This window comes from Poecilia latipinna, unplaced genomic scaffold (genome assembly GCF_001443285.1).
Source record: "Poecilia latipinna isolate Pla-1442-1.1 unplaced genomic scaffold, P_latipinna-1.0 Scaffold237, whole genome shotgun sequence".
Lineage (NCBI taxonomy): Eukaryota > Metazoa > Chordata > Actinopteri > Cyprinodontiformes > Poeciliidae > Poecilia > Poecilia latipinna.
This window is the reverse complement of record NW_015112853.1, coordinates 921,772-947,930: the sequence shown is the minus strand read 5'-3', so window position 1 is coordinate 947,930 and position 26,159 is coordinate 921,772. Positions and strand designations below refer to the sequence as shown.

The 26,159-nt window shown below is 39.6% G+C and overlaps 3 protein-coding genes and 1 long non-coding RNA gene across 5 annotated transcripts in view; 3 read left to right on the top strand and 1 right to left on the bottom strand.

Moving 5' to 3' along the window:
• The window catches only part of n4bp2 (NEDD4 binding protein 2), a 13,516-nt gene extending 6,149 nt beyond the window's left edge, over positions 1-7,367 (top strand). The window contains exons 7-16 of the mRNA XM_015032344.1: positions 352-2,750; positions 3,878-3,963; positions 4,074-4,119; positions 4,266-4,441; positions 4,534-4,658; positions 4,933-5,062; positions 5,300-5,476; positions 5,630-5,798; positions 6,188-6,311; positions 6,413-7,367. Coding sequence (XP_014887830.1) covers positions 352-2,750; positions 3,878-3,963; positions 4,074-4,119; positions 4,266-4,441; positions 4,534-4,658; positions 4,933-5,062; positions 5,300-5,476; positions 5,630-5,798; positions 6,188-6,311; positions 6,413-6,458 — 3,478 coding nt within the window. The 3' untranslated portion in view covers positions 6,459-7,367. The remainder of the gene's footprint in view (positions 1-351; positions 2,751-3,877; positions 3,964-4,073; positions 4,120-4,265; positions 4,442-4,533; positions 4,659-4,932; positions 5,063-5,299; positions 5,477-5,629; positions 5,799-6,187; positions 6,312-6,412) is intronic.
• LOC106947381 (uncharacterized) lies at positions 2,516-16,812 on the bottom strand. Its single transcript, XR_001424974.1, has 4 exons — positions 16,731-16,812; positions 16,043-16,192; positions 9,363-9,440; positions 2,516-2,605 (listed from the first exon to the last, which is right to left on the bottom strand). It is a non-coding gene; the product is annotated as an uncharacterized LOC106947381 (long non-coding RNA).
• Positions 11,516-14,929, top strand: rhoh (ras homolog family member H). Its single transcript, XM_015032347.1, has 2 exons — positions 11,516-11,845; positions 12,744-14,929. Exon 2 carries the CDS (start codon positions 13,156-13,158, stop codon positions 13,741-13,743), a length of 588 nt encoding a protein of 195 aa, XP_014887833.1. The 5' UTR covers positions 11,516-11,845; positions 12,744-13,155; the 3' UTR covers positions 13,744-14,929.
• On the top strand, positions 16,725-26,159 carry chrna9a (cholinergic receptor, nicotinic, alpha 9a). 2 transcript variants are annotated; one of them, XM_015032345.1, is made up of 8 exons: positions 16,760-16,817; positions 21,162-21,573; positions 21,708-21,853; positions 22,913-23,067; positions 23,161-23,341; positions 23,481-23,832; positions 24,832-25,433; positions 25,523-26,159. In XM_015032345.1, the coding sequence occupies exons 2-8, from the start codon at positions 21,528-21,530 to the stop codon at positions 25,691-25,693; spliced, it is 1,653 nt and encodes a 550-aa protein (XP_014887831.1). In that variant the 5' UTR covers positions 16,760-16,817; positions 21,162-21,527; the 3' UTR covers positions 25,694-26,159. The 2 variants fall into 2 exon arrangements, with proteins under 2 accessions (XP_014887832.1, XP_014887831.1); XM_015032346.1 differs by lacking the exon at positions 21,162-21,573 and having other exon boundaries at positions 16,725-16,817.

Sequence of the window (26,159 nt, the reverse complement as noted above, 5' to 3'; positions counted from 1 at the left end):
TGAGTGTCAGCACTAAGACCTGCCTCTTGGCTCTGATTGGTTGCTTTCTGTAGATGGCACCGATGATGGTAGCACTGGGAGAAGGTGGAGGAGCTTGATTTTTTTTTTTTTTCACCGATTATTTTTCTCATATTATGACATTATGATTTTAATAAATATGTAAAAAAACAACATCTAGTGTATAAAAGCTACAGACCGCAGCTTTAAGGATTAAGAAGACTAAAGACAGTTTCTTTTAAGCAGATAAATTGTGAATCTCATTTAATCTTTTTAAAACTTGCAGCATATTAATGTACGTTTGTGTTCATACATCAACATCCCATCCTATCTTTTTTGTCTGTTTTTCTGTAGGCCTGTCTCTGCGGACACGGCCTGTCCAGACCTGGTAGATCGGTCCAGACTGAATGAGGAATGTAAAAGTTCCCACCCTCAGCTTTATTCCTCTCTCCCCGACGTGTCGTCCATCAGTGGCTCCGATGATGCTGGAATGCCTGACGAAGCTTCTTGTGAATCCACCGAGTCGCTCGACCTCCAGCTGCTAGGAAAACAATCCAGCAGGCCAGATGCTTTTGATGCAGAGGATATTTATTCGGGTCAAGTGGATTCTGAACTGAACCCCAGTAAAAGAGAAGGGAGAATCCCAGATTGCATTGTGGAATCTGTGATGAATGAAGACCACTCTGATGAAGTTCCTGTGGCGTTCTCTGAATCTATTGCACAAAGAGTGAAGAGGGACAGATCAAAAAGGTCTGGTTTTGACCAGGCAGAGGCTGCGGACCTCGTTAAAGATACCAACTCATCAGACAAGGACACTTCAACAGATGAGCAAGCAGAGGAGGAGACGGTGGTGGGGAAAGGAGAAGAGAAGAGGAACTCTGAGATGCTTCGTTTTGTTGGAGACTGGCCCTCTGAAGAGTCTCTTCAGCAGCGCCCGGTGAAGAGAGGAGAGAGGGGTACAGCGACACAAGGAAAGGAGATGGGCAATGATGAAAAATCAGAGATCGTAACATCAGGCCCGGATATAACTGAGTTCCAGAAGCTTCTTGACCTTATTCAGACCGGTGTGGTCACAGATCAGATGAGTTCATCCTGCTCTCTCTCTCCCAGCTCCGGCGAAGAGATTGAGAAACAGGATGAAGGTGGCAAGGTGGAAGAAGTTAACAAAACCGAAGAGAGGCAGCAAAACCGGAGCAAAGCTGGCTTACCTGACTGCGTCCAGGACTGGAAGGCAAACGACTCACGTAACAGCACAGACTGTTGCGAAGGAGTCGAGAGTGAAAACAAAGCAAATACCAACACAGAAAGGATCTCTGATTCTTCAGAAACTGGGAAAGAACTACTGGAGTCAACAGATGTATGCAGCGATCAAGTTGGAAACAAAGACGCAGATCTGAAAGAAAATCGCAGATCCCAGGGAGCCGAGTCGATTATGAAACACGTTAGTGAGGGTCCTGAAAGTCCGGCGCCTGAGTTATCTGCAGAAGCAGAAAGTTGTGGCAGCACTCAGGAGAAAAAGCAGCGACAGGGTCGGAGATCTGGGAAGCAGTGCAAGTTGGCCCTCACCTTCTCTCACAACTCTTCCATGAATGATTCAGACTGTTCAAATCCTGCAGCTGAAAATACGGACAACAAAAAAAGCACAAACTCTGATGCCAAAGCGATCAGTTCTGATCTGAAACCGGATCTGGACCTGCTCTCCCCGTCCTGCCCTGAGCTACCAACCGCCTTTGCTTCAGTAGAAACGAGCAGCTTCTCTCAGACAGAACCGCAGGACTTCGCTCTTCTCTGGCGTCTCAACCGTTGCCAAGGCTCTGATGGCGCCGTTGTGGTTGCCAGCGGACACTCCGGCGACGTCCGGGTGTTGGAAGGAAACTCGTCTCGTTTTGTGCCGTGGCTATCCTCCACGGCAGCTGCTGCAAACTCATCCAGCCTCATGGAGGTGCCGTACCGGGTGGTGCACGAGAAGGGCACCCAGCTGGAGGAGAAGGAGCTTGGGGTGACTCAGAATCGGCTGGAGAGCTTACGCATCCTCAGCCGCCATTTTAAACTAGTCAGTTTCGATACCTTAGAGGATCTGTATGACAAATGCAGCCAAGACTTGGAATGGACCACCAACCTCCTGCTGGACTCTGGAGAGAGGTTCTTCCGGGATGAAGATTGTGATGACATCCAACCGTCCAGCAGAGCTGAAGCTTTGAGTGAGGTTTCAGATACTGGTGAATGTCTGGAACCAGTAAGGGAGAGTGAGTCTAAAGGAGAACAAACTGGGGCTAAAGAAGCAGCACAGGAGTTGACACGTGAGACAGAAAGGGCGTCAAACGAAGGTAACAAAAACACCAACATACCATTTGGAGGGAAATCGGTTTCAGTTATAGTCGATGAGCAATCAGAACCAGCTTCTGACCAAGAACCAGTTCCTCAGACAGAACCGCCCCCTCCTGAAGCAGTCGAACTAGAGCGCAGCTCAGACGCCGACCTCCTGGTCGCAGAAGCTGATTTCGAAGACGGAGCTTGGGGCGGGAGCGAAGACATCTTAAACTTTAAAACTGAAACCACCGACGATATCGCGAGCATGGATGAGATCAACCGGCTTCTGCAGGCTGAGCTGGAAGAGATGGAAAGAGAACAAAGTCAGAGGAAAGCAGAGAGGCAAAGCCAACATCTGAACATCCAAACCGTGGAGCTGAAACTCTCCACAGAGCTGGCACTGCAGCTAACGGAGCTGTTCGGCCCTGTCGGAGTAGACCCAGGTAATATACATGCAGGGAGCTCGTTCTGCTTACTCTCAGCTGAAATAACCGCAGGATAAGAATACCCGTGACATGCAAAAGCACTCATATCCCATGAAATATGTTGATAATAAAAATATGAAAAATGTGGTGTGCATTTGTACTCTGGTAAACATTCAAGAAGCTCATATTAACTCTGTAGGAGCTGCAGAGATCCACAGCTCAGGTAATAGAATCTGTTGGCAGGACAACTAATATCAGTGCACTCAACAAATTTGTCCCCCATTGAAGAGTGGCAAGAAGAAAGCGATTACTTAAACATGTGGAAGAAGTTTATCTGGTCAGATGAGACCAAGACTGAACTTAAGACCTACATGTGAAACTGACACAGTGCAGCACCTGCAACTAGAGCTGCACAATATTTCAAATTGCAGTTGTCACTGTAGTATCAAAGGAAATGTAATCCGTTATTGTACGTGGAGTACTATCCGTTCACACTCTGCACGCCAAAACTAAAGTTTTCCATTTGGTTGGCTTATGACTGAGCAACCAGATGTGTAATTATCGTTGCTGAGATAAACCTCAAAAAATGGATTGAACTACAGAAAAGAGCCATATGTGTTGTTTCTAGCTGATAAAATCATAAATGCTTTCCTGATATCATTCAACTCGACCTTGAACACAGCATCCCTAAAGTGAAACATGCATATAGACGGAGTTACAGACAATGAAACCTAGTTGCTGTAAAATACTGGAAATTAGCTTCCTATCGGGTTCAGCGACCAAAACAAAAAGAGTTACAATTAAATGGTTTAGAGGAAACCATATTCATGTGTTAGGATAGCCCAGTCAGCACCCAGATCTAAATACCGTTGAGAATCTTTGAAATGTGATTTTCAGAGACACTCCACACCCAGTCTGACTGAGCAGGATCTACTTTGCAAAGATGAATGTCAAAAATATCAGTAAAAGCTGTAAATTTACTGTGGTCAGTCAAAGTTTTAACTCGAGGGGAGATGAATGCAAATGCACACTTTTGTCATAGTTTTAATTCCATAATTATGAAAACCATGTATACTACAACTATGTGCAGCGTTCTGTGTATCTGCCACATTAAACCCCGTTGCATCTTATTGGTTGTCCTTTAGGCACGTGTTCAGCGGATGACTTTGCTGTGCTGATGGATCTCAATCTGGCTAAACTTCTCTACCAAAAGTGGAAAGAAACTATCCAGGTTAGATTAAATCTCGCAGAAAAAAAAAAAAAAAAAAAACACCAGCACTTCTGTCGAGGTCTACCATTGTGCATCTGTTTCCCTTTTAATAAATGTACTTTATTTTTCAGGAAAGACAAAGACAAGCAGCTCTGTCTTTCCAGCTGCTCGAGGAAAGTAAGTAGCAGAAAAATGCAATTATTTTAAAGCAGCAAACAAACTCCAAACACAAAAAATGTACCTGCTAGCCTTTTGCAGGCTTAGTATAGTTTTTTTATGGCTCTTAAATGTGGATTTTTTAAATTGCTTACGTTTTCCACAAGAGCGGACACATCCGGGTAGTTCCCTGACGAGCAAAAATGGCGACATGCCACTGGCCGGCCAGCCAGACGCCAGCGCTCGGATCCCGTTTATGGATCACTGGAACGTCTCCCGTCCACACGTCTCTCTTAGAGACATCATCAAAGAGGAGCAAGCTCTGCAGGCGAACATGCAGAAGGTATCACAACACCACAAAGGCGTTTGTGACATGTGACCCTACGGTTGTTCCTTCTCGTTTCCATTAACTCTCTCTGGCCGCCTTTCTTTCAGACCAGACAGAGTCGCGTTGACCTCCACCGCCGGGATGGAGCTTCGTTGTTGAAAGAGAAGCAACTTTATGAACTTTTCCCCACAATCGACAAGCATTTTCTACAGGACATTTTCAGAGATCACAAGTATGAAAAGACTATGTTCATCCTGTTGTGCAATGGTAACATCATGTAAACTGTTGGCTCTTTCTCTTTAAAAGACATAGTCACTGTTCAGCTGCTTTTACTCTTCATGTTCCTTGCCATTTATTCTCATGTAGGTCTGCAACTGACAATTATTTTAGTAATCAAGTTTTACAATCATAGAGGACAAACAGCATTTCCGGTATTCCACCAAGCTACTGCTGTGTAACTGCTGTGAAGTCATGTGTTTTTTTTTAATGTTTTTTTATTTGCACAGTTACAGTCTGACCCAGACTGAGCTGTTTCTACGCTCTCTTCTCAACGAGGAGGAACCTGTGAAGACGGTTGTTGCAGTGGAAGCTCCTCGGTCGGACCAGCACAGAGCAGCCAGCAAGGAAAGGGAAAAGGTGCAAATTCCTTCTATTCAAAAGCTTTTTATGAGCATCTTTCCCCTTTTTTATTTTGATTTGGCTCTTTAGAGGCTTGTTAGAAAACAAACAAACCCCCTGAAGACAAAAATATACATTTATAGTTATTTGTCTTGGTTTAAGTTATTGAATTTCATTATAAGCTACTTTACACCTATTCATTCCTTAAATTATCCCATAAAAAGCCTCCCTTCTGTTTTTGCTTCATCCACACAGAAGCAGAAGCCGTTGGAGTCTGCTGTTTCCAACTATCAGGATACAGACGATCCAGAGTACGAAGACTTCAGGGCTGAGGCCAACCTTCAGAGGAGGCGCCAGCTTGAGAACTTTGCGAAGGCTGCAGAAGCTTTCAGGCAGGGCCGCAAAGAAGTGGCTTCGTTTTACGCACAGCAGGTAAACGAATATATATATATATATATATATATATATATATATATATATATATATATATATATTTCACAAATGAAAATGTTTGTAATCATTGAACTATCCACCTGAGAGTAACATTTTTATCCAGTTCCTGTTTCTTATCTGCTCTTGCCTTAGGGACACTTGCACGGCCAGCGGATGCGTGAGGCCAATCACAGAGCAGCGGTGCAGATATTTGAAAGAGTCAACTCGTCACTGCTGCCCAGAAACATCCTGGACCTTCATGGGCTGCATGTGAACGAGGCCTTAGAGCACCTGGCTCAGGTCCTGCAGGAAAAAACTGCAGGTTAGACCAGTGTTTTGAAAGCTTGGATGGGATTTCCAGCTGACAGTAGGAAGGAGTAGAAAGCGTGTGACTGATCTGAAATATTGCATTTTTTTTTTCCTTTAGGAAAAACCATTTTAGAAAAGTAAATTTTTGAAAATGTATCATGAAATTTTTACCTTTGAAATAGCACAAAGATTTCAGGAGTAGCAATCTGTACAAAAAGGTACCGAGAGAATTCGAATGATTTATTGCATTTGCATAAAATACGGTTATAAAAAGAATATTTTTAATCATTAAATCTTAATATTAAGTCCCTGCTCTACAGTTTCGACTACGCTGTGGTGCGAGCGTGCTCCTGTTAACTGCATCTTGTGTGTTTTCTTTCTCTTTGGCCTCTTTGTGAACAGAGTGCGAGCAGGGTCTGTGTCAACCTCAGCTCTCTGTCATCACAGGAAGAGGGAACCACAGCCAGGGGGGAGTGGCCCGCATCCGGCCCGCTGTCATAGACTACCTCACCAACAAGCACTACAGGTACGGATGCACGCACACGACACACACACACACGAAATCACGCAAAAGGAAGAGAGACGTTAGTCTTCACCCATAGCTTCTCCCGTGTGTGTTTCTGTCAGGTTCAGCGAGCCAAAGCCAGGCCTCGTGTTGGTCTCTTTGAAGTGAAAAGACCCGCTTTCTGCTGCTGCGAACCAGAACTCTCTTCATCTCTCGCTCTCGTTTTTCAGTGCCGCAGTTTATATAGTGGGTAAAAGCTCAGTAAATATTTGTATTCCTTTGATACAAATACCCCTCTTCGTCAGTCCTGCACCTACTAAAAAGACAAAACGTCATATATTTACTGAAAATACTTTTAATCCTTGTCACCTTATGTGAAGGGACTCCATTGTTGTTGAACAGAAATAAGTTATTTGTCAGTAAAATGGTTTACATTTTACTGACAAATTTTACTGACATTACATTTACATTTTATTATAACATTTTTCTATGGTGTATTTTCTACCTCCTTATATGTTTTAGATGATCGGATTTTGAAGTTTTCAGACTCCACGGAGTCGTGTTTGAACTCTACTGTTCATGTTTTGCCCATCTTTAAATCAGCTATGATGCTTTGTGCATAATGGAGGCTTCCCTTGCAGTGTTGATGCAACACGTTTTTGAGACACAGTTAATGCCTTAAACTTTATGTCCTTTTACATGGTTTTTACAAAGTCGGCGGCTTTAAAGAAGACAGAGCTTTTCCTCTTGATTACAGTCTTACAGACGCCACATGCTGTGTTTTAAGCTTCACAGATCCGGCTCTACGAAACGGATTGAGCAATCTCTGCTGTTGCTTCTGAAGGCAGCTGCCTCCTTAACAGAACGTTTTTATATTTGTGAGAAAGGTTAGCTGCTAACACTCAATCTCAGGTGACCCGGTGTGTCGGCCGTTTCCAGCTCATTCCTTGTAGTTTTTAAAATGTCTTTTGCCAAATGTCATACCAGCTGTCTTCCAGAGGATGCTATTTTTAGTTTTCAAAAGTTAAATTGCCTTCTTATTTTTCTAAAAGCAGTTCACTTTGGTGTTTGTATATATATATATATATATATATATATATATATATATATTACTGTAAGCACACTAAATCTAAAGAAGAATGTATTTTTTAGCCAATGTGTCTATAAAATTTTACAGAGCATGATGTTTGTGAAATAAATCTATTTGTTTAAATGTACTTGTATGTGTTTTCATTTCTGGATGTGTTTGATTGAATTCTTCTTTCAGAGGGTTTCTGTTAAGCAACAGGGCCTTCCACAATTATCGGCACCCCTTGTAAAGATGCGAAATCTTTTACTGCAGTTTGTCACACAAAGTGCAAAAATCGTTAGTCCCATAGCTGTTGGTGGTGCTACCAAATCACTTAAACTACATGTAGTAAATTACTTATTATTTATAAGTACAATGTGACACAGACCCTCTATCCAAGCTGCTCTTTAAAACAGGAAAGACGAGGAAACATGCAATGGTGAAATTCCACTGAAAATATCAAATAAAAATTCACTTAGGCTTAAAAAGTCAAGGCAAAAAAATATTTAAATTTTTTTTTTACCCATGCCAGTCTTGTTGGCTTGGGTACATTTTGTTATTGGCACTCCAAACAAAAAATACCACTGAAGCATTTATAATGTATATATTGTTTTAATCATTGAATTCCTGTTTCCCCTTGGTGTAAGTATAACACAAAGCCAATTTGTCTACTTTTCTAAATGCGAAAGGCAAGAGAACATGCAGCACAGTAGTCTCACACTAAAAGTAGATTTAAAAAAATAATCTTTATCTTAGTTTTGCTTCCAATGGCATGAAGATCGCACGTTAAAAGTTTACAAAACAAAACCCATGCCACTACCATAGGAACCCCTAATTATTATACATGTAACACATGCTTTTCAGTTTGCCTGGATTAAAAATATTGGGTGAAATGGAGGCCCATTTCCCTTAACTACTTTTTAAGACGGGAAAGACGAGAGAAGATGTCAATGGAGTTGGACTGAAAAAGGCTACAATTAAACAGTTACAAAGTTACAGCAAAAGTTAACATTTGCAAAGGTTGTGACAGGCAAAGTTGATTGAGGATCCATGTTAATCTTGGCACCATGCAAGATGTTGAGCACAAAATGAATATACCTCCACAAGGTCACAGTTTGAGATCTTCAGCAAAAAGAGTGACATTATGGAGTCACCAGGTTACTTTAAATCCTTTTTTTATTTTTTGACTTGGCTTAATACAAACCTTTCAATTTGCAAAGTACATTATTAAAGTTCTACATTGAGGTATGTAATTTAAAATGTGACAGATGTCAGGAAAACTGAGGATAGCAAAGACATCTCATTGTGTGCTGCAAGAGCATTATAGCGACTACTGCATGAACTCACAGGAAAATGACACTTCCTAGTGATTTTAACTTGTACATGTAATGTTCACGGTTACTTTTCATACACACTTTAAGTAAAAGTGTTAATTAACTTTAGGACTTGATATTCGGCTTTAATATAAATACAGCGCTCTTTGTGAAGTACCTCAATAATCCAGTAGATGACAGTAATTCACCTTTACACAAACAACAGTAAAGTAACAAATTTAGCAATTTTGTAAATCAGTTTTCTTTTACTTCAATGACAGTTTCACAATCTAATTGTGCTGCAACTTGTCTCCCTCTTTGAAACATATAACTGAGACGAACAATATTAAGGAGAGGAAAAACGGCACCCAGATATGCATTTTCAGTCCTGTTTTGATTGTTTTCTGGACCTTTTACACATAGCGTAAAAGATGCACCAAGTCTATATTACTGGAACAACAAACTATTTATTATGTAGCATTAAAAGGTTGGATGCCATTTATAGAATATAATTTGACATGACAGTGCTTCCCCCCCCCAGTAGTTTACAGCTTCTTCCACTATTAAAATTTACCGCTGGCATTAATAGACGCAGTTTGACCACTAACACTCAGATGGAAACACAGAAGTGGCCTGAAATCAGTAACTCAAACATTTGTTTTTTTTGTTTTTTTACTTTTCTTCACTCACTTTTTCCCCTGGTAAATCAGATATTTTTAAAGTAGGCTTCCTAACACCTGTAAAGTGTGACTCATTGAAGATCCCCATCTGAAATGGAAAATAATGTGGTTTTATTGTAGACTCAAGTCCTCTAGTTTCTCTTATTTATTATATGCTTGCATGCTGGAATAATGAAGACATTTTATTGGAGTCTTAGCCACAACATATTAAATCCCAGAGAAAGAGAAGGAATGCCGTTCCTTTCAAAACTAGGCGATCATGAAAATAGTTTTTATTCCTGCTTAGTTTGTCAGCTCTTGTCTTTATTTATCCTTCAGATATACTCAGAAAGTTTGATGTTTTAGTCTACATGACAAAAAAGAGCAAAGTTGTTTTTGTTTTTTTTTAAAGTTTCATAGAGAAGTGGATCAATGAGATGAGAACACAGGTACGAATACATGTTTGTGTTTGAGTTACTGCTTGAGCGGTTATTGCTATGAGTTTGAGCTGATCCTTTTACTGCCCCACACACAACCAAAGACACACCCAGCCCCCAACAAAACTCATTCTGCAAAAAAACTTTTCCATTCTGTGACTTGGTGGGAACACTAAAATCTAAAACTATTGAGCTGTCAAAATGTAATCTAATGTCTAATCATCTGCTCTTAAACTTTTTAAAACATGTATTGCTTTAGTACCTATCACGTTTTTCAAATATTTCACCATTACGACAGGTATTGTATTTGCAAACAGCTCTGCAGCTTGACTTGAGTTTTTCAGTTTGTTTTGTTGTATCAAAAAAGAAAAAAGAAAAAGTGAAACAAAATCAGTCTAACTGCACTGAAAGACACAGCTCAATTAACTAGTTAGTCTCAGAAAATTTTATTTGTTAGTTTTTATTTAAAAACATTAACAGGACACTTCTTGCTTTCTTGCTGGGAAAGTGAAAGGTTTCAAACCAACACAGGCTCAAAATCCAATATGGCTGCCAGCTTAGTGGCAGCTGCAGTAAAAACAGGAGATTTCCTTGAAGTTGTGATGATTTGTGTTCAGTCTTTTTTAGACACAAAATTATGCAACCATCTTTAGGAAACATGTTGCTACTGTGTGTGTGAAAGTGAAGCATATCAGACACAGACACATTGTACTGCTAATAGTAGTTTGTCTGGTCACTGAGAATTTTTCTGGTCTGGGTTAAACTGGAACTGATCTTTAAGAACCATTGATCTCAACTAATGGATGAATAAAGGGCCTGTTTTTTTTTTCTTTTAGAAGACTTGGAAAGCCCTTATTTGTAGAGAAATTTCTAAAATGAACATACAAATTTGCTGAACAGTAACCTAGTCCTGGTTTGACCTAATGATACAATTAAGCCCAAAATTATTCATACCCTTATCTTTTAGATTTCAATACTTTTCGACCAAGAAGCTTTTATCTGATAGCAAAGTAAATAGATGTCTCTCAGAATATGATAAAAATCAATTTTAAATCGAGTTTGAAACTAGATATCTGTTTCATTTACATTTTAATTTAATGTCAAAAGTTACTTAAACTTTTCTCAATAATCAATACAAAAATCATTATTGGCATTACAGCAATTCAAACCTTATTATCGCCAGGAGATATTTTGCATGTTTTTATTGATATTTCTATTGTTTATCTTTGGTAATAAGTCAGAAGAAACATGTTGATATTAAAAGATTACTTAAAAAAATTGATCTGCCAGGTGTATGAATAATTTCTTATCCGTATGTTTCAAACTTAACTCATACCAAGAAAGCTCTAAAAATGCCCTTTTTTACAGCTCTTGCAAATATAATAATGCAGCAATAAATTTCAGATTTTACTATATTTCTACAGTAATCTCTGTTCAGAGAAACAATCAGTGGCGATCTATCCGCTCTAAAAATGCAGGATGTTGAACACAAAGTAAACTCCTGAAATTAAATGATAAGACATCCGTTTTACTTATGTCTTTGACAAACATGCAGACAAAAAGATAATTTCATATGACATATTTGTAAAAACATTTTAGCTCAGCTAGTCAGTAGTGTGATTTTTGCTTCACTTGCACTGCTGTTTTTGTGTCTAAACATCTTAGTGAGCACCAGCTGTCAGAAGCACACCCAAAAAGATCCAAACTGTGAAGAGAGATTAAAAAAGCAGCCGTATTGTATGAAACACAGCTGCTGTGGGGGAGGCGAGCAGCAGATCTGTCACACCTCCACACTCCAACAAGCGGATGTGTTTTACTTTGCCTTTTCTCGCACTTTCTGTCTTCCCTCCTCTACCTATGACCGACTGTCTTTCAGCGGCTGCTTCTGTATTTTTTACATCTGTGATGGCCTAATTATCTGGCACTTTTCCTTCCTGCGTTGCTGTGAGGTTCAGCTTGTTGTAGCTCAGTTATAACGGATACTTTTGTCGGCGTATAAAGTCAGTCTTTTCAACACGGTGACGTCTCACAGGCAGCAGCCGACATCCGCCCGTTGAAGATTGGGGTGGCTGACAAGGTAGGCCCAAACATCCACTTTTCTTTTGTTGAATTTTTGTTTGATTACCGTCTTTTATACTTGATCTCAATGGAACAATATGTTCTTGATAACTTTGTGGCAACAGGTTTGATGTGTTTTTTTTTTTTTAAATCTGTCAATGAAACTTGTTTCAGTTTGTTGATTTAACTGGAAAAAAAAAGGATTTCATACTAAAAAGGTAAATTGTTTGTTCTAATCCTAATCTTCTCAAACAAAGGTTCACAAATATGAGATCATTGAGCTGAAATGTGGAAAATCCACTGATTAATGTGTCCCATCTGCGCGATGGCAAATCTTTCCATCTCGATGACATGGACGGTGGTTTTGAGGTTTTTTTTTTCTGCTTCACAAAAGTGCACCAATATGGTAAAATCAGCTTAGAAAAATCATAAGCGATCAGAAGAAATGTACATTTCTGTAATACCATAAGGGATCAACCCGTAGGCCAATGGTTTCTGTCCCTACGTCAGATTGCAACAGCCTGATATGAGGCGTAGACAGCAGAATGAACAACGGGAGGTTTTTGTGTAAAAGAGACGCAAACAAAATAGGTGCAGACAGTGAAACACATGAGCTTGATGATGAGGTTCAGAAGATAAGCACCTGTGTACGTTTTCGGGTTCAAACTGTGGATTCTGGGTCACACCTAAGCAAACATGTCTTTACTTCCGTATAAAAATTTCTTATGTTGTCACAGATTATCTAATTTGGAAGAGGTGCTGCTCACACATTCATGGTAGATCGGGCGTTTGCAAATGTTTTTACGTTACGAGAAACTCAAAAAAACCATCAAGTGGTCACTAAAACATTCAACTTTCTGGCTATTGTGAACGTGTTGCATTTTTCCATGTCTCTAACATGTCTTTCCTGTTCCCAGGAGACCATCCCAATTCACCGACAAACATCGGGACCGGGAGATTGATGGTCAGTGAGAGGACCGAAGAGAAATCCCCTGAGCTGACCATGCTGCTACTGAGAGCAAGAGGAAGGAAGTGAGATGAGCCGAGATGGCCTAAAGAACCAAGAGGTTGCGTAAATCATCCGCTTCAGAGGTGCGAGCTGCATACGAGACCTTTGAGACAACATCGATCAGTTCAGTTCACTGAGAGCAACTCTACTTGTTTCATCAGTGAATGTCTGAGCGTAGCCTGTGATGAAAACCGCCAGCAGTGTACGAAAGCACAGCTCACACTTGAGGACCTTACATCCTGCTAGCCTGACAGAAAAACCTTAACCTTTTCTTTGAAGAACCCAAGACAACCCGAGAGGCTTGTTAATCGACGGCAACCATGAACGGCCTGACCGAGCTGTCTGTGAAGTGTGTTCTGGTCGGGGACTGCGCGGTCGGCAAGACGGCTTTGCTGGTCCGCTTCACCTCCGAGACTTTCCCAGATTCGTACAAGCCCACCGTGTTTGAAAACACGGGTGTTGAGGTGTACATGGACGGGGTCCAGATCAGCCTTGGGCTGTGGGACACGGCGGGCAACGACAACTTCAAGCAGATTCGGCCGAGGTCGTACCAGCAGGCCGACGTCGTCCTTATGTGCTACTCAGTGGCCAACCCCAACTCCCTGGCCAGCATCCAGCGCAAGTGGATTGCAGAGGTCCGGGAGAACCTGCCCAGGGTGCCAGTGCTGGTGGTGGCCACTCAGACGGACCTGAGGGAGGTGGGAGTTCATCGGGGCAGCTGCATCTCGCCGGCGGAGGGGAAACGTGTGGCCCATGAGGTGCACGCTAAGGGCTACCTGGAGTGCTCTTCCTTGAGCAACCGTGGCGTGCAGCAGGTGTTTGAGTACGCTGTGAGGACAGTTTTTAACAAGCACAAGAAACGGGAAAGGAGGCGCATGTTCAGCATGAACCAGTGCAAAGTGTTTTGACCTTTGATTTTGATCTTGCTGCCGTTTTTTTTTTTTTTCAGATATGCTGTTCAAACTCAGTCAGCCATGACGAGATGTAAGGACCCAAACATGACTTCCTGACATACTAGGCTGTACTTCACTAATACCCCCCCGAAAACTCAAACATATTTCAACTGAGAACACTGAAAAAAAAAAAAAAATAAAAAATAAAATGACGTCACTGACCGAGAAACCAGCATATGGGGTGGACACTTTTCTTCAGGGATCAAGTCATAAATGTTTGTTCTTGTAGTATGTCAAACAGAATATTGTTTTTTGGATTTAAAGAGAAAAGGTTGTTTTCGTCTCAGACTAGGATTTACTTTAGCAAGTGAACTTTTTTATTGAAATTTTAAAGAAATATGCTTCTCTACTACCACAAATACATTAATGCAGCATTTTTCTGGATGTGGCTTCATGAAGCCGGAACAATGTCATTCCAGATGTTTCTGAATCAGGTTTAATGAAATTCCGGGTCCCTTACCATTACTTTGTGATTGCGTGAGCAGTCAGAAATCATTTAAATTATGTTGGAAATACATTTCAGCTAAGAAAGCAAAATTAACCCTTTGTGGAGTACATTTAAAATTTTGTTTCTAGAGAAATGTTTTGTCAGGTGGCCTAAAAATAAAATGTTTTTCATAAATACATCGCAAAGCCCAAAATTATTCATATCCCTGGCAGACTCGGGTTTAAAGTAATGTTTTGTTTTTCCGAACATGTTTCATCTGAATTGAAGCAATTATATCGTTTTGGAGCGGCCTAGTCAGAGTTCTGACTTGTCCTCAGAATCTGAGGGGGAGTTAAAGATTAGGGTGATGGCAAAGAGGCCCTGCGGCCTCAGAGATCTGGAGCTTTAAACTAGAGATAATTCATCAAAATACCAGAGGAGACATGCAAAAAGCTGGTTAGCAGTTATAGAAAGGATATTACTGCTTAATGCAAGTAGTGTTTTAAAATCGAAAATAATTTACAGCACACCATTTGAACAATTTCTTTTGTATTGATACTGCTTTTCCGTTGTTTTGTTACCTTTCGAGAGACGCCCGTCTCATTTCCGATCATTGACAAACTTCTCGGGTTGAAGGAAAATAATTTTAAATCTAAACATGCAGGAGGTGCTAATATTTTTGAGCTGTAAATCAAAAATATTATGGGTTTTTTTTAAAATCATTTTATAGAAGTTCTGAACCAGCTAAAGAATAAAGTGGGGAAAAAAGTGTTTATTTTTAGAAACATTTATCTATTCAGTCATTTTTGAAAATAACATGAAAAATCACAAGCATAATGTGTGTGATATCTTTAATTTTCTTTCTAATGTTCAAATTTCTTAATGTCTTCACGAAACAAGTGACAAGCTAAATCTTAGCTTCAATGAACACAATTTTTAGTTTTTGCTTGCAGACTGTCTAAGGTTTGAGTAAATGCATGAAATGATGTTCCTGCTATAAATTGCAATAATTCCAATGTACAAGAATGAAAAGAAAATAATTTGTGGGTTTTCTGTGAGGTCTCTCTGTATTTCTTGGTTTTGTTGGATGTTCTTGGATTGAATTTCAACATGCAGGAACCAAACACTGTAAGATGTTGCATTTAAATCCTTATTGTAAACACTTGGTTCAGTATTTTTTTGCACCAACATTTTTTGTGGTATGAATTTATTTGTGGTGCAAGTCTTTAACATTAAAATATAACATGCATTGTGGGATTTTAAGCTGTTCTATCATCTTTAAATAAAACTTGTGTTGTTCTGAATTAGAGTTACAAATGTGGCATTTTTATGTCTGTGGCTTGTCAGGCTATTAAATAGAAAATCCTATTGTGTATTTACTTGCTTTAAAAAAAGAAACCCTCTCCCAGTAAAAGTAATGATAGTTCAGCGAAACGTTACAAAAAAAGGGGGATTGAAACATGTTGCTAACATATTTTCTGATATGTCTAGATAGCAGCTCAGCGGTAAAGAAATGAAACTATTGCTCTTTTTTCTCCATATCTTAAAATATTCATGCAATCATAAACATGATTAAACTGCATCTCATATCTCAGCATTAACAGCGTAAGACATTTTCATTTGCTTAAACCCACATAGAGTCAGGAGAAGTAAAGCAGGGAGATTTAGATTAGAGATAAGTTTTATCTTTTTAGGTTTAGCTATGCAGCTCAAATCAAGTACTGGGGTTCTGCCAATAAGGAATAATGTACGTTCAGGTTGTGTTATGTGTAAAAATGCGTGCAAATGTTGCCATGTTCTTATGTAACATTTGAGAAAGTTACTTACTACTAAAAGTGACGTTTTCAGAACAAAACACACTCATAAAAAAACGGAGCCGACCAGGAAAAGGGCTCAGAGAAACCAATCCTTCCCCCTCATGTTTTCTCCCGCTCTTTCTCTGAGTGCCTCTTCGTCTTCATGTGGTGTTCAGAGCCGCTGAGGATGAGAGGCACCATCAAGACTTTTCAAGGATATGCTTAAAAACACCTAACCACATCCCAGTCTACACATGAACTCTCATGTACAAACATTTCACAAAAACACATATAGCAACCATCAGCTTCATTTTTGTTATTTCTCACAAATTTCTTCTCTTAGTTGTTTCTGCAGGCCCGCTTACAAGTGCTTCAAAAACAGTCGCACAAAACCTGGACCATCTGAACAGAGACGTTGAAAACTAACTAACTATTTCAATGCTGTAATGCTTAGCTTTAAGATTTTATTTTCAATCCACAATATTTTTAATTGTGGCTCCACAATTATTTCTGCCTCAACTCGTTCTGTATAAGAAAAGCGAAGCGCTCGACTTTAAAGTTCAGTGTGTTTGGCTCAGTGCTGTGGTCACGTCTTTTATGTCTCATTATTCTCTCTGCCACAGCTACCACAATGCCTCATCCCTTTATCTCTCTGTCTGCGTGTCTTTTTCTCACACACATACACACATGTACACACTCTCACAGGCATTGTACTGAACTGTGGGTGTCGAGCCACTTTACGGTTAGCGGTAGTTCCTGTGCTGACATCTGAAGGAGCCTCGGGGGGTGATCTGTGCGAGGGGCTGGTGAGTCGGTCTTTTCTTCATCAGATCCGACATTTTGACAGAACAGCGGCCACAACACAGATGCAGCAAATAACTTTGATAATACTTGCCTTTCATTTGCTGCTGCAGGACTACAAGACCTCTCACCCCGCCGTCGGTTTAGAGAAAGCTAGCCAGACGTGCTTGAGACCTCACGTTGCCATGGTGACGAGGCTCAATCAGTTTAGCTCTGTGGGTTGTCTTGATTGGTACTTTACCCCCACAGCCAATAGGTTTTCAGTGGTTTAACAATTAAACAAACTTTTAACAAATTGTAAAGAAAAAAGTCAGCTTTTTTTTTTTAACATATTTTCTTGTTTCATATCTAGATGTGGTGACTGGGCATGCTAGATAGCATAAATTACAGTTTCTACGCTTTTGAATTTTTCTTTTATCATTTGAGTACATCAAAAATTTTAAAACAGAACATATGAACATCATTAAAAAAATCATCATAAAACTAGTATTTTATTGAACACCTAACCAAGATTTTCTGAAATGTATCTGCAACACTACGGACTGATTAAATAAATTAAATATTATTGAAAAGTCAATTAATTTCAGGAACCTTGTCACTAAATGAAACACATTATATCAATTACACACAAATGGCTTTTTAAAATACTTTGTTTCTCTTAATTATGGTGATTTTCACTTACAGTTAATGAAAACCTGGCATTTAAAATTAGAATATTTACTTAATATACTCAATTCAAAAACACTTTTAATACAGAAATGTAGCCTTAATGAAAAGTATGTTTAATATCTGCTTACAGATGGTCAATTTTCAAAATGTACTTCTAATCAGACAAATTAGCCTCATTGGAATGCGTATTTTAATTTATTGAATATAGCTGGAAATGAACTCACAAGTGTCTCAATCGTCCAATGACTGATCCACAGCTTCCAGATCTCAATGGACTTACCTCAGAATTTTACTGGTCTTTTAAGCAGCTGACTTACATGCTGTTTTCACAGCTTCCAATCAACCTGATTACCCTGATGTTGTTTTCACACCAAATCTGTTCGGACCGCATTAAAAAGATGGTTTTAATCAGATAGTCCCCACTTTGTTGGGGCAGATGTGAAAGCTCAGCTGAACGATGGTTCAAGCCAAACAAGTGAAGTCCTGTCCAGAGGAAAACCTTGGTGCAGTTTGTTTACTGAGTGAATGCAAACTGACTATTCAACAAACTGATGTCTTGGTTAGTTGTGAAAGTGGCCAAAACAACAAGTGGACTGACACATGAATTTCCCCATTGTGGGAAAATAAAGGCTTTTTCTATTCTGCTAAGACCTTCACTCAGATTGAATAATGAAAACATCTTGATTATGTCAAATAAGACTTGGTGCCAAACACTTGAAAACGGTTAACAAAGTTCAGACTAAAAATAATGCATTGTATAAAATATTTATGTCTTTATTGACTTTGATCAGAAGATAAATGTTAAAAATGACTAGCACTAGCTTGTGTTAGCTACTTAGGTAAGAAGCTAATGCTAGCTTGAGCTTGAGTGACCACACTTGTTCTCTGGTGCAAACTAAACCTAACTCACTGATATTAACAATATTATACAAAACAATTTTACCATCCGTTTCTTATTTCCTCCTGTGGAAGAGGTTCAGCACAGTCTGGGTTTCTATGCAAAGCCTCTTCTAGCCTCTTTCACATTTTGTGATCTACTGTTTTATTAAAACACTCCCTATTGGGGATCAAGAAATAACTCAGCAGTTTTTACTGAGTAGGCGACTTCAACCCTCACAGAATCATGCAGCCTTCGTTTAGGGAGAGGACAGCCTGAAATAAAACAGAAGCTCTGGTTATCACAAGAAATTGCTGAGCACACAGTCATCTGTGGAGAAGTGCTTTGCACATCCTCAGATGAAGACATTTACGTCACATGTTTGCAACTGTTTCCGTAGCAGGCAAAACTTTTGGTTTCTCGTAGATATATGCAACCCTGTCAAACTCTGACCAGTAAGAAGACCAGTGACTATAGAGCTTTGCTTTAAGGAAGAAGATGGATATCATCTCTCAGATGCATGGCCTGCTGTTACAGACTGAAAAAGAAACAATCTTAGCAGATTAAGCAAAGTTGTTTAGAACACAGGGGATACCCTTAATATCCATCATATGCTGTATATAAGCACTGATGTTATCAACCGGTAATTCCTAATTGAATCTCATTTTGCTGCTTTGTTAGCATTTATTACTGGAAACACAAAATAAAAAATAAAAAACTGGTTATATTCATGTTGCTGTTGGATTAGATTGTTACAGCCATGTCTGCTCTCGTCTAAAAACATCGGAGATGAAAATGTGAGACCTTCATTATTCAAATGGTACGACATTCAGAGACACAGCATTAATGAGAGTTTATAAAAGCTTCACAGCCACTTTCATTTAAACTTTAATGCATCATATTATTAGTAAATGCTAATAGCATTAGTGAGATTTAAAGTTCACTTAGCTCCCCTTTTTTTTTGTCCAGACTAAATTTCTGTTTACATGGAGCTTGAATAGAGAGATGTTTTATGAATCACTTTGTTGAAGCAACTTGTAGCCTGCCTCTTAACAGGGCTGAATTTATTACAACACATTAAAAAACAAGATTTTTGATTAACTGAACAAATTGGCAACAAGTCTTTAATGAGTCTTTCTTTTCATTAGCAAATCCAACTGGCTAAAAGTGATGTTTACCTAATATCGTAATATATTCTTCTTTTCACAGTGCTTGTGTGTAAACACCCACAAGGCTACCAGCACCCAGACAAGTCCTTGTTCCTTTGCTGATGTGCGAAAACTCGAAGCATTTCTTCTTCTTGTGTTTGTTGTATCACGCTTCTCATCGATCAGCACACAAGCTTATATTCCAACCTTCTCTTAGCACGTTTTTCTTGATAGATCATCTTGTTTCAGACAGAAAAACATGCAAAAAAATCTGCAAAAAGCCTTCTCTGATCATAAACCAAACAAGAAAAAAGTGGTTATGGTTTGCAGAAATTAATTTTTGCCACTGACTTACACTATGGCTTATTTTCCCTTACAAACACACACACACACACACACGCATGCACACAGTCTCTTAGATGCACACAGGAAACACCTGTCCTGTGTGAGCTCAGTACCACAGAAACTGAGTGACACAGTAACATCACAATGTGCAGTTTCTCTGCGGAATCGGAGCACAATGTCAGTAACATTTGCCAGTATTTTGTAATGTTGCAGATTTTTCTGCTTTTATTCTTATAAATAAACTGATTTCAGGTTAAAAAGTGCTAAGGCTACAGTGGTAACATATTAATTATAGAGGACATGTAAAGTCAGCTCTGGGACAGTTGTGTCCTGGAGCTGGTAGAAAATGTACATATTTCCTACCACTTGTACATCAAATTGGAGAAAAACAAAACTAGAACAAATATGTTTTTTAACTTTTAAATTTGAAAGAAAAAGCAAAAAAAAAAAATAAAAAAATAAAAAAATGACAGACAAATATTGTTTTTACTTTAGTTTCTGAAATTTCAAACAAAAGCTTCAAGTCAGCAGAATTTCATTCAGTTAAAGAAACAACGAAACACATTAGAAGCTCAAAGTCTCCCTCAAACCACCCTCATTTTACTCTGTATTGTCTGAAGATAACATTTTAAGTTATCTAAATGTAACTTAAAACAGCAGCAGCACATGCATGCAAAATTAGCTTAAAACTAAGCTGGCAGAGCGGATTGTAGGAGGACCACTAGTTGGCCCTCCTATGTACAAAGCCTCATCCGTTTCCTCTCTTGGTTTTTATTCTTTGTTCAGCTTACATGTTTTTCTTGCTGCTCAAATTTGGTTAAATTCTAAAAGGCCACATTTAGAAATTGTAGATAATTTATTCTTGAAATGAATAAAAAAATTTTCATCACATAGTAAAATTAATCCAGCAAATATTACTTAAACTTTTTTATTTTTTTTCAAAAACAAACAAATGAATAAAATCTTAATCTGAAGACAAAGAATATAAACAAAAGTATTATTTTGAATGTTTTTGCAAGATGTCTAATAGGATCAGTGAGCTTTTCCTTTTTATATAATCTACTGACAGAAGGAAATTAAAAATCTTGTAATTGCTCAACAAATTGCAAACAGTCTTATTACACTGGAACAACTGATCATCAATTGAGAAAATACCCTCAGAGACATCTGTGTGAATATGTGTATGTGTGTGTGTGTGTGTGTGTGTGTGTGTGTTCATTTTGAATGACAGGACATAATGTCGCTAACTGTGTAACGCAATCCGGCTCTGTGTGTGTGTGTGTGTGTGTGTGTGTGTGTGTGTCGTACAGCTTGTGGTCATGTACACAAGTGGAAGAAGACGTCGGGCATCACATTTCACCTGGAGACATTGTGCAATGTGATATCAAAGTATGTGTGTGTGAGTGTGTGTGATGTCCCAGGTCCTGTTCCGCAGCAGCAATTACACATAGAGAGAGACAGATGCGATCTGCGACTAACAGCCAGCCAAGCATTCAGAGCCTCTGACAGGATGTCAGACTTCAGGAACGTTCTGCGGTCTCGTAGGGTTCTGTCTCACCGGTGCAGAACCGAGATCCAAACTGAGTGACGCTCTGGGTCTGGACCCGGCAGGTCTTGGTGACCGCTGTGCTAAATAATTGATCACGTTGCGAGAGAGGAGCAAAAAAAAAAAAAAAATGAGGAGGACAGCAGTGATGGTTTGGATAAGTCTTTTGGTGCAAGGTTAGTTTTGCAGAAAGGTTTGTCTTATTAACGATTGCCTTGCTTTTCCTCCTTTGTTGTTGTTCTAGATTCAGAAATGAAAAGGCCTCTCTAACATATTTTTTTCTATGTTTTACCTCTTCGTGTGTGCTCAGTGTCCCACGGTGCTCAGGGTCATTATGCCCGCAAGCTTCTGAATGACCTGATGGAGGACTATTCCAATGCTCTGAGACCTGTGGAGGACACAGACAAGGCCCTCAATGTCTCCCTTCAGATCACGCTGTCACAGATCAAAGACATGGTGAGTACAGAGAACACTCCAAAAGACTTCATCCACAAACAGAAAACCACAGCTGTGAGCCTAAAAATGTAAGAATTTGAGCTGGATTATACAGCATTTCAGGATTTTCTCCATTTTATTTGAGACAAAACTGTGACTTATTAAATGAGTTGTTGCAGACTCTAGTAACTGGAAGATCTCAAGTTTGATTACAGTTTCCGTCTGCTGCATGTCCTCAGGCAAGTCGCTGAACCTCAGTTTGATTACAAATGTGCAAATGTTCATATAAACATAACAAAAAAAGAGAGGGAAAAGTGGCATTGCCCTGTGATATGCAATTTTCACTTTACATGATCAGAAATAGCTACATCTAATGATACAAATAATTAACCTGGGTATCATGGATCAATTCTTCCTGTAGGTTATTGTTTCAGCTGGGCAAAATATTTCATTTCTTGTGCAAGTAAACTCTGTTGATAATGTTTCACATCTGTCTTTTGTTTTACTGAGAAACATAAGAGTCTGTTTAGAAGAAAGATTTCTTTATTTTTTGTTTTTAATTTTTATTTTGGAAGATACAAGATGTACTGCTGGAGAGAGGCACCATCGACCTTACAGGGATAAACTGGGATGGATGGGTGGATGGATGGAGTCATTAAGAGTTGTCAAAATCTAATTAAATTTTTTTAATATGAAATAATAATAAAAAATACTGAACATAATGAATACATGTTAAACATTAAAGTAGCTGCTATAAAATAGCAATTAAAAATCAGACAAAATCAAAAAGGATAAAAGGTTTATGTTCTCTTCAGCACATAATTCAAACCCTCTCAAAACTTGAAAGTTGGTAACATCTCTCAAAGGAAAAGGAAATATGTTTCTTTGATGATGTGGGTGCATCAGAAGTTTCTTCGAACATTTACTTTTTTGAATAATGCAGAGACTGGAATGTACTAAATATAAAACTCGTTGCGTCTGCAGAATAGATTGTAGTAATAGATTGTCTGAGTTGTGTTTGCTTTCTAGATTGAGATGTCTTAAATTGTCTGATTTTTATTGAAATTGCATGTATTATAGGACGAAAGGAACCAGGTGCTCACCACCTACCTGTGGATAAGGCAGGTCTGGCACGATGCCTACCTGAAATGGGACAAAGAGGACTACGACGACTTAGAGATGATTAACATCCCCAGTGATTTGGTTTGGAAACCTGACATCGTTCTCTACAACAAGTCTGTAATCTGAAGCAAAAAAGATGAAACAGACGTTAAATAAGAAAACGCTCATCCATAAATGTGGCCTTTATCTTCGTTCTATTATTGTAGAGCAGACGAGGAGTCCTCAGAGTCGCCCAGCACTAACGTGAAGCTTCGTTATAACGGAGAGATCGTGTGGGACTCCCCGGCCATCACGAAGAGCACATGCGTGGTGGACGTCTCCTACTTCCCCTTCGACTGGCAGTCGTGCAAACTCACCTTTGGCTCCTGGACCTACAATGGCAACCAGGTGTGTGGAAGCAGGACACTCAAAAAGGGGAGGACATTAAAACAAATAGTTCTTGTAGATCAGGCAATAGAAACATATTAAAAGGATCCCTGTCCATTCCGGGAGCACACACTAAGAAATGAAATAATTTTCCACGCAGGTGGACATCAGTTTGGGCATGGACAGTGGCGACCTGTCCGACTTTGTGGAGAACGTGGAGTGGGAGTGTCACGGCATGCCTGCGGTCAGGAATGTCATGATGTACGGCTGCTGCTCGGACCCGTACACAGAAATCACCTACACTTTGCTCCTTAAGCGCCGCTCCTCCTTCTACATCTTCAACCTGCTCCTGCCCTGCTTCCTCATCTCGTTCCTGGCTCCGCTGGGGTTCTACTTGCCGGCCGACTCGGGAGAGAAGGTGTCCCTGGGGGTCACGGTGCTGCTGGCGCTCACCGTGTTTCAGCTGCTGGTGGCTGAGAGCATGCCTCCTGCTGAAAGCATGCCCTACATAGGTCTGAACCAGTTCTTATCCATCTTTAGGTCGACGGGCTGTTCATTTGGGAGTTAGCTACAAATGTAGAACTGCCATGTGTAGTTAAATGACAATTTTAAATTAAGTAAAAAGGTAATTAGGTGAAAAGCAAAGAAAAAAGTTTCCTAAGACTTTTTCAGTTCTTTGTGATTCATTTTTGTTGAGAGCTTCTCTTTAAAGATTCGGTGTTTTTTTCACAGGGCATTGGATTTAACGTCAGTGAAACCCAACACCATTGGGTTTAACTGGCAAATTTTAGATATGGGTTATTAAATTATTTTAGCACTGCTCAAACTAAGGAAATATTTGAAAAAAGACAAATCTGACACACACGTGTTTATACATATTCATATGTACATATTGGGAAACTTATCACAAAATGAAACACATTAGTTACACACAAATATTTGAAAGCCTCTACTTATGTTGATTTTGATGATTTTCCACTTGCAGTTAAAGAAAACATGACATTTAAAATTAGAATATCACTTTAGATCAATAAAAGCACTATATATAAAAACACAAATGTGTTTATTACCTGCTTAAAGGTTGATATTTTCAAAGGGTAATTTCAATCTGACTAACAAGACTCAACACCGCTAATTTTTAAATATTCAGATTTTTTGAGTATGACTGTAGATATGTATATGTAAATGCTTGCACTCTGATGAGATTCCCAAGGCTTTTTAAGGAGGAACAGGAGGACAAATCCTTCGCTGTACTTAATGAACTGTTGCCAAAACCTTTTCATCATCTCACACAGTCCCAGCTGAAGTTGTTTTTCTTTTCTTTTTTTTTTTTTTTTACCAAACTCCACAGTGTTTGTTATAGCAGGAAATAGTTTTTCCCAGCAGGCCTCACATGCGTGGTGGACGTCTCACATAAATATTGATATAAATGAGATTTACAGCTTTAACTTCTGGATATTGTGGAGTATTACGCTCCCTAAATGTGTCGTTTTCTCCGTCCTGTCCTGAAGGGAAGTACTACATTGCCACCATGACTATGATCACAGCTTCCACGTCCCTCACCATCTTCATAATGAACATCCATTTCTGTGGCGCAGAAGCCAAACCGGTTCCTCAGTGGGCGAAAGTGCTAATCATCGACTACATGTCGAAAATCTTTTTCGTCTACGAAGTGGGGGAGAACTGCACGACACCGGAGAGCGAGAGGACCCCGCTGTACCCGGAGGAGCCTATGGGCGATAAGGGCTGTTACTATGACGACAGCTGCCACAACGGCCTCTACCATCACGACGGCGAGCCGTACAGGTACTGCAATGGCCATCATCACAACAAGCATTACAAAAGCCATGCAAACGGCAACGCCAATGGTAGATATCACTATTACAACAACCACAACAACCGTGCTTCCACGTTGGAGCGAGGCGAACTGAAACGAGAGCCCACTCAACACTTCCACCACATCAGACGGGACCAACTGGACTTCCAGGCTCCTCCGCACCTCCGAAACCTTCAGCACCTGAACGGGGGGGTTAAGGAGCAAAATCTCTACTCTTCAGAGAAAATTCAGCTCCCATCCTGCCCCTGTTGCTGTCCCTGCCTCCAACATAAACAGGTGATGATTTCTTTTTAAAGGATATCAACACTTTATTTTTTATTTATTTATTGAGGGTTTGTTTCAACTCCTCTGTGTTTTTCTTCAAGGTGGTAAAAAACATCCAGTACATTGCCAACTGCTTCCGAGAGCAGAGAGCCACCTGTGCAAAGGTAGCAGAGTGGAAGAAAGTTGCCAAGGTGATGGATAGATTTTTTATGTGGATCTTCTTCGTCATGGTCTTTCTCATGAGCATCCTCATCATTGCCAAGGCGTCCTGACAAAGTCCTCCGGCGTTACTGGGTCCTCAGTGTTACTACTTTCAGCGACGTCTGCATCTTATAAAACCGTATTGTTCTCAAGAAGACAATGAGTGTGGTTGTAAAGATGAATTTTCCCCTCTCGTCACATTGCTGCACACAGATCTAACAGCTTTCTTCACCTAAAGCCTCCCCCAGCCCTCTTGGGTAGTTAAAGTCAGGTGTGCTCGCGTGTGTCCTGACGCACTGGAGCGGTAAGACAATCCTGGCTCTTCCCTCGAACATGCATGGACTCTGCATTATTGACGAGGTAACAGTCAGACATCCAGCTGTAGGCATTGTGTTTCTGACGTTAAGCAGTCAGACGCTGTTTCCAACTTTGATCTGTGTGCAGTCATATCCAATAAATTAGAAGATTACTGAAAGCATTTATTTCAGTAAATTATGTTCACTTATATTGGCTAAATAAAAGATTGATATTTTTCAA

Bases quoted from the DNA above. Each gene is read 5' to 3' on its own strand.
- rhoh (XM_015032347.1), top strand. From the start codon at position 13,156: ATGAACGGCCTGACCGAGCTGTCTGTGAAGTGTGTTCTGGTCGGGGAC.
- chrna9a (XM_015032345.1), top strand. From the start codon at position 21,528: ATGAGGAGGACAGCAGTGATGGTTTGGATAAGTCTTTTGGTGCAAG. The intron at 21,574-21,707 runs GTTAGTTTTGCA...GTGTGTGCTCAG, and splicing joins GATAAGTCTTTTGGTGCAAG to TGTCCCACGGTGCTCAGGGT. The intron at 23,068-23,160 runs GTCTGTAATCTG...CTATTATTGTAG, and splicing joins GACATCGTTCTCTACAACAA to AGCAGACGAGGAGTCCTCAG.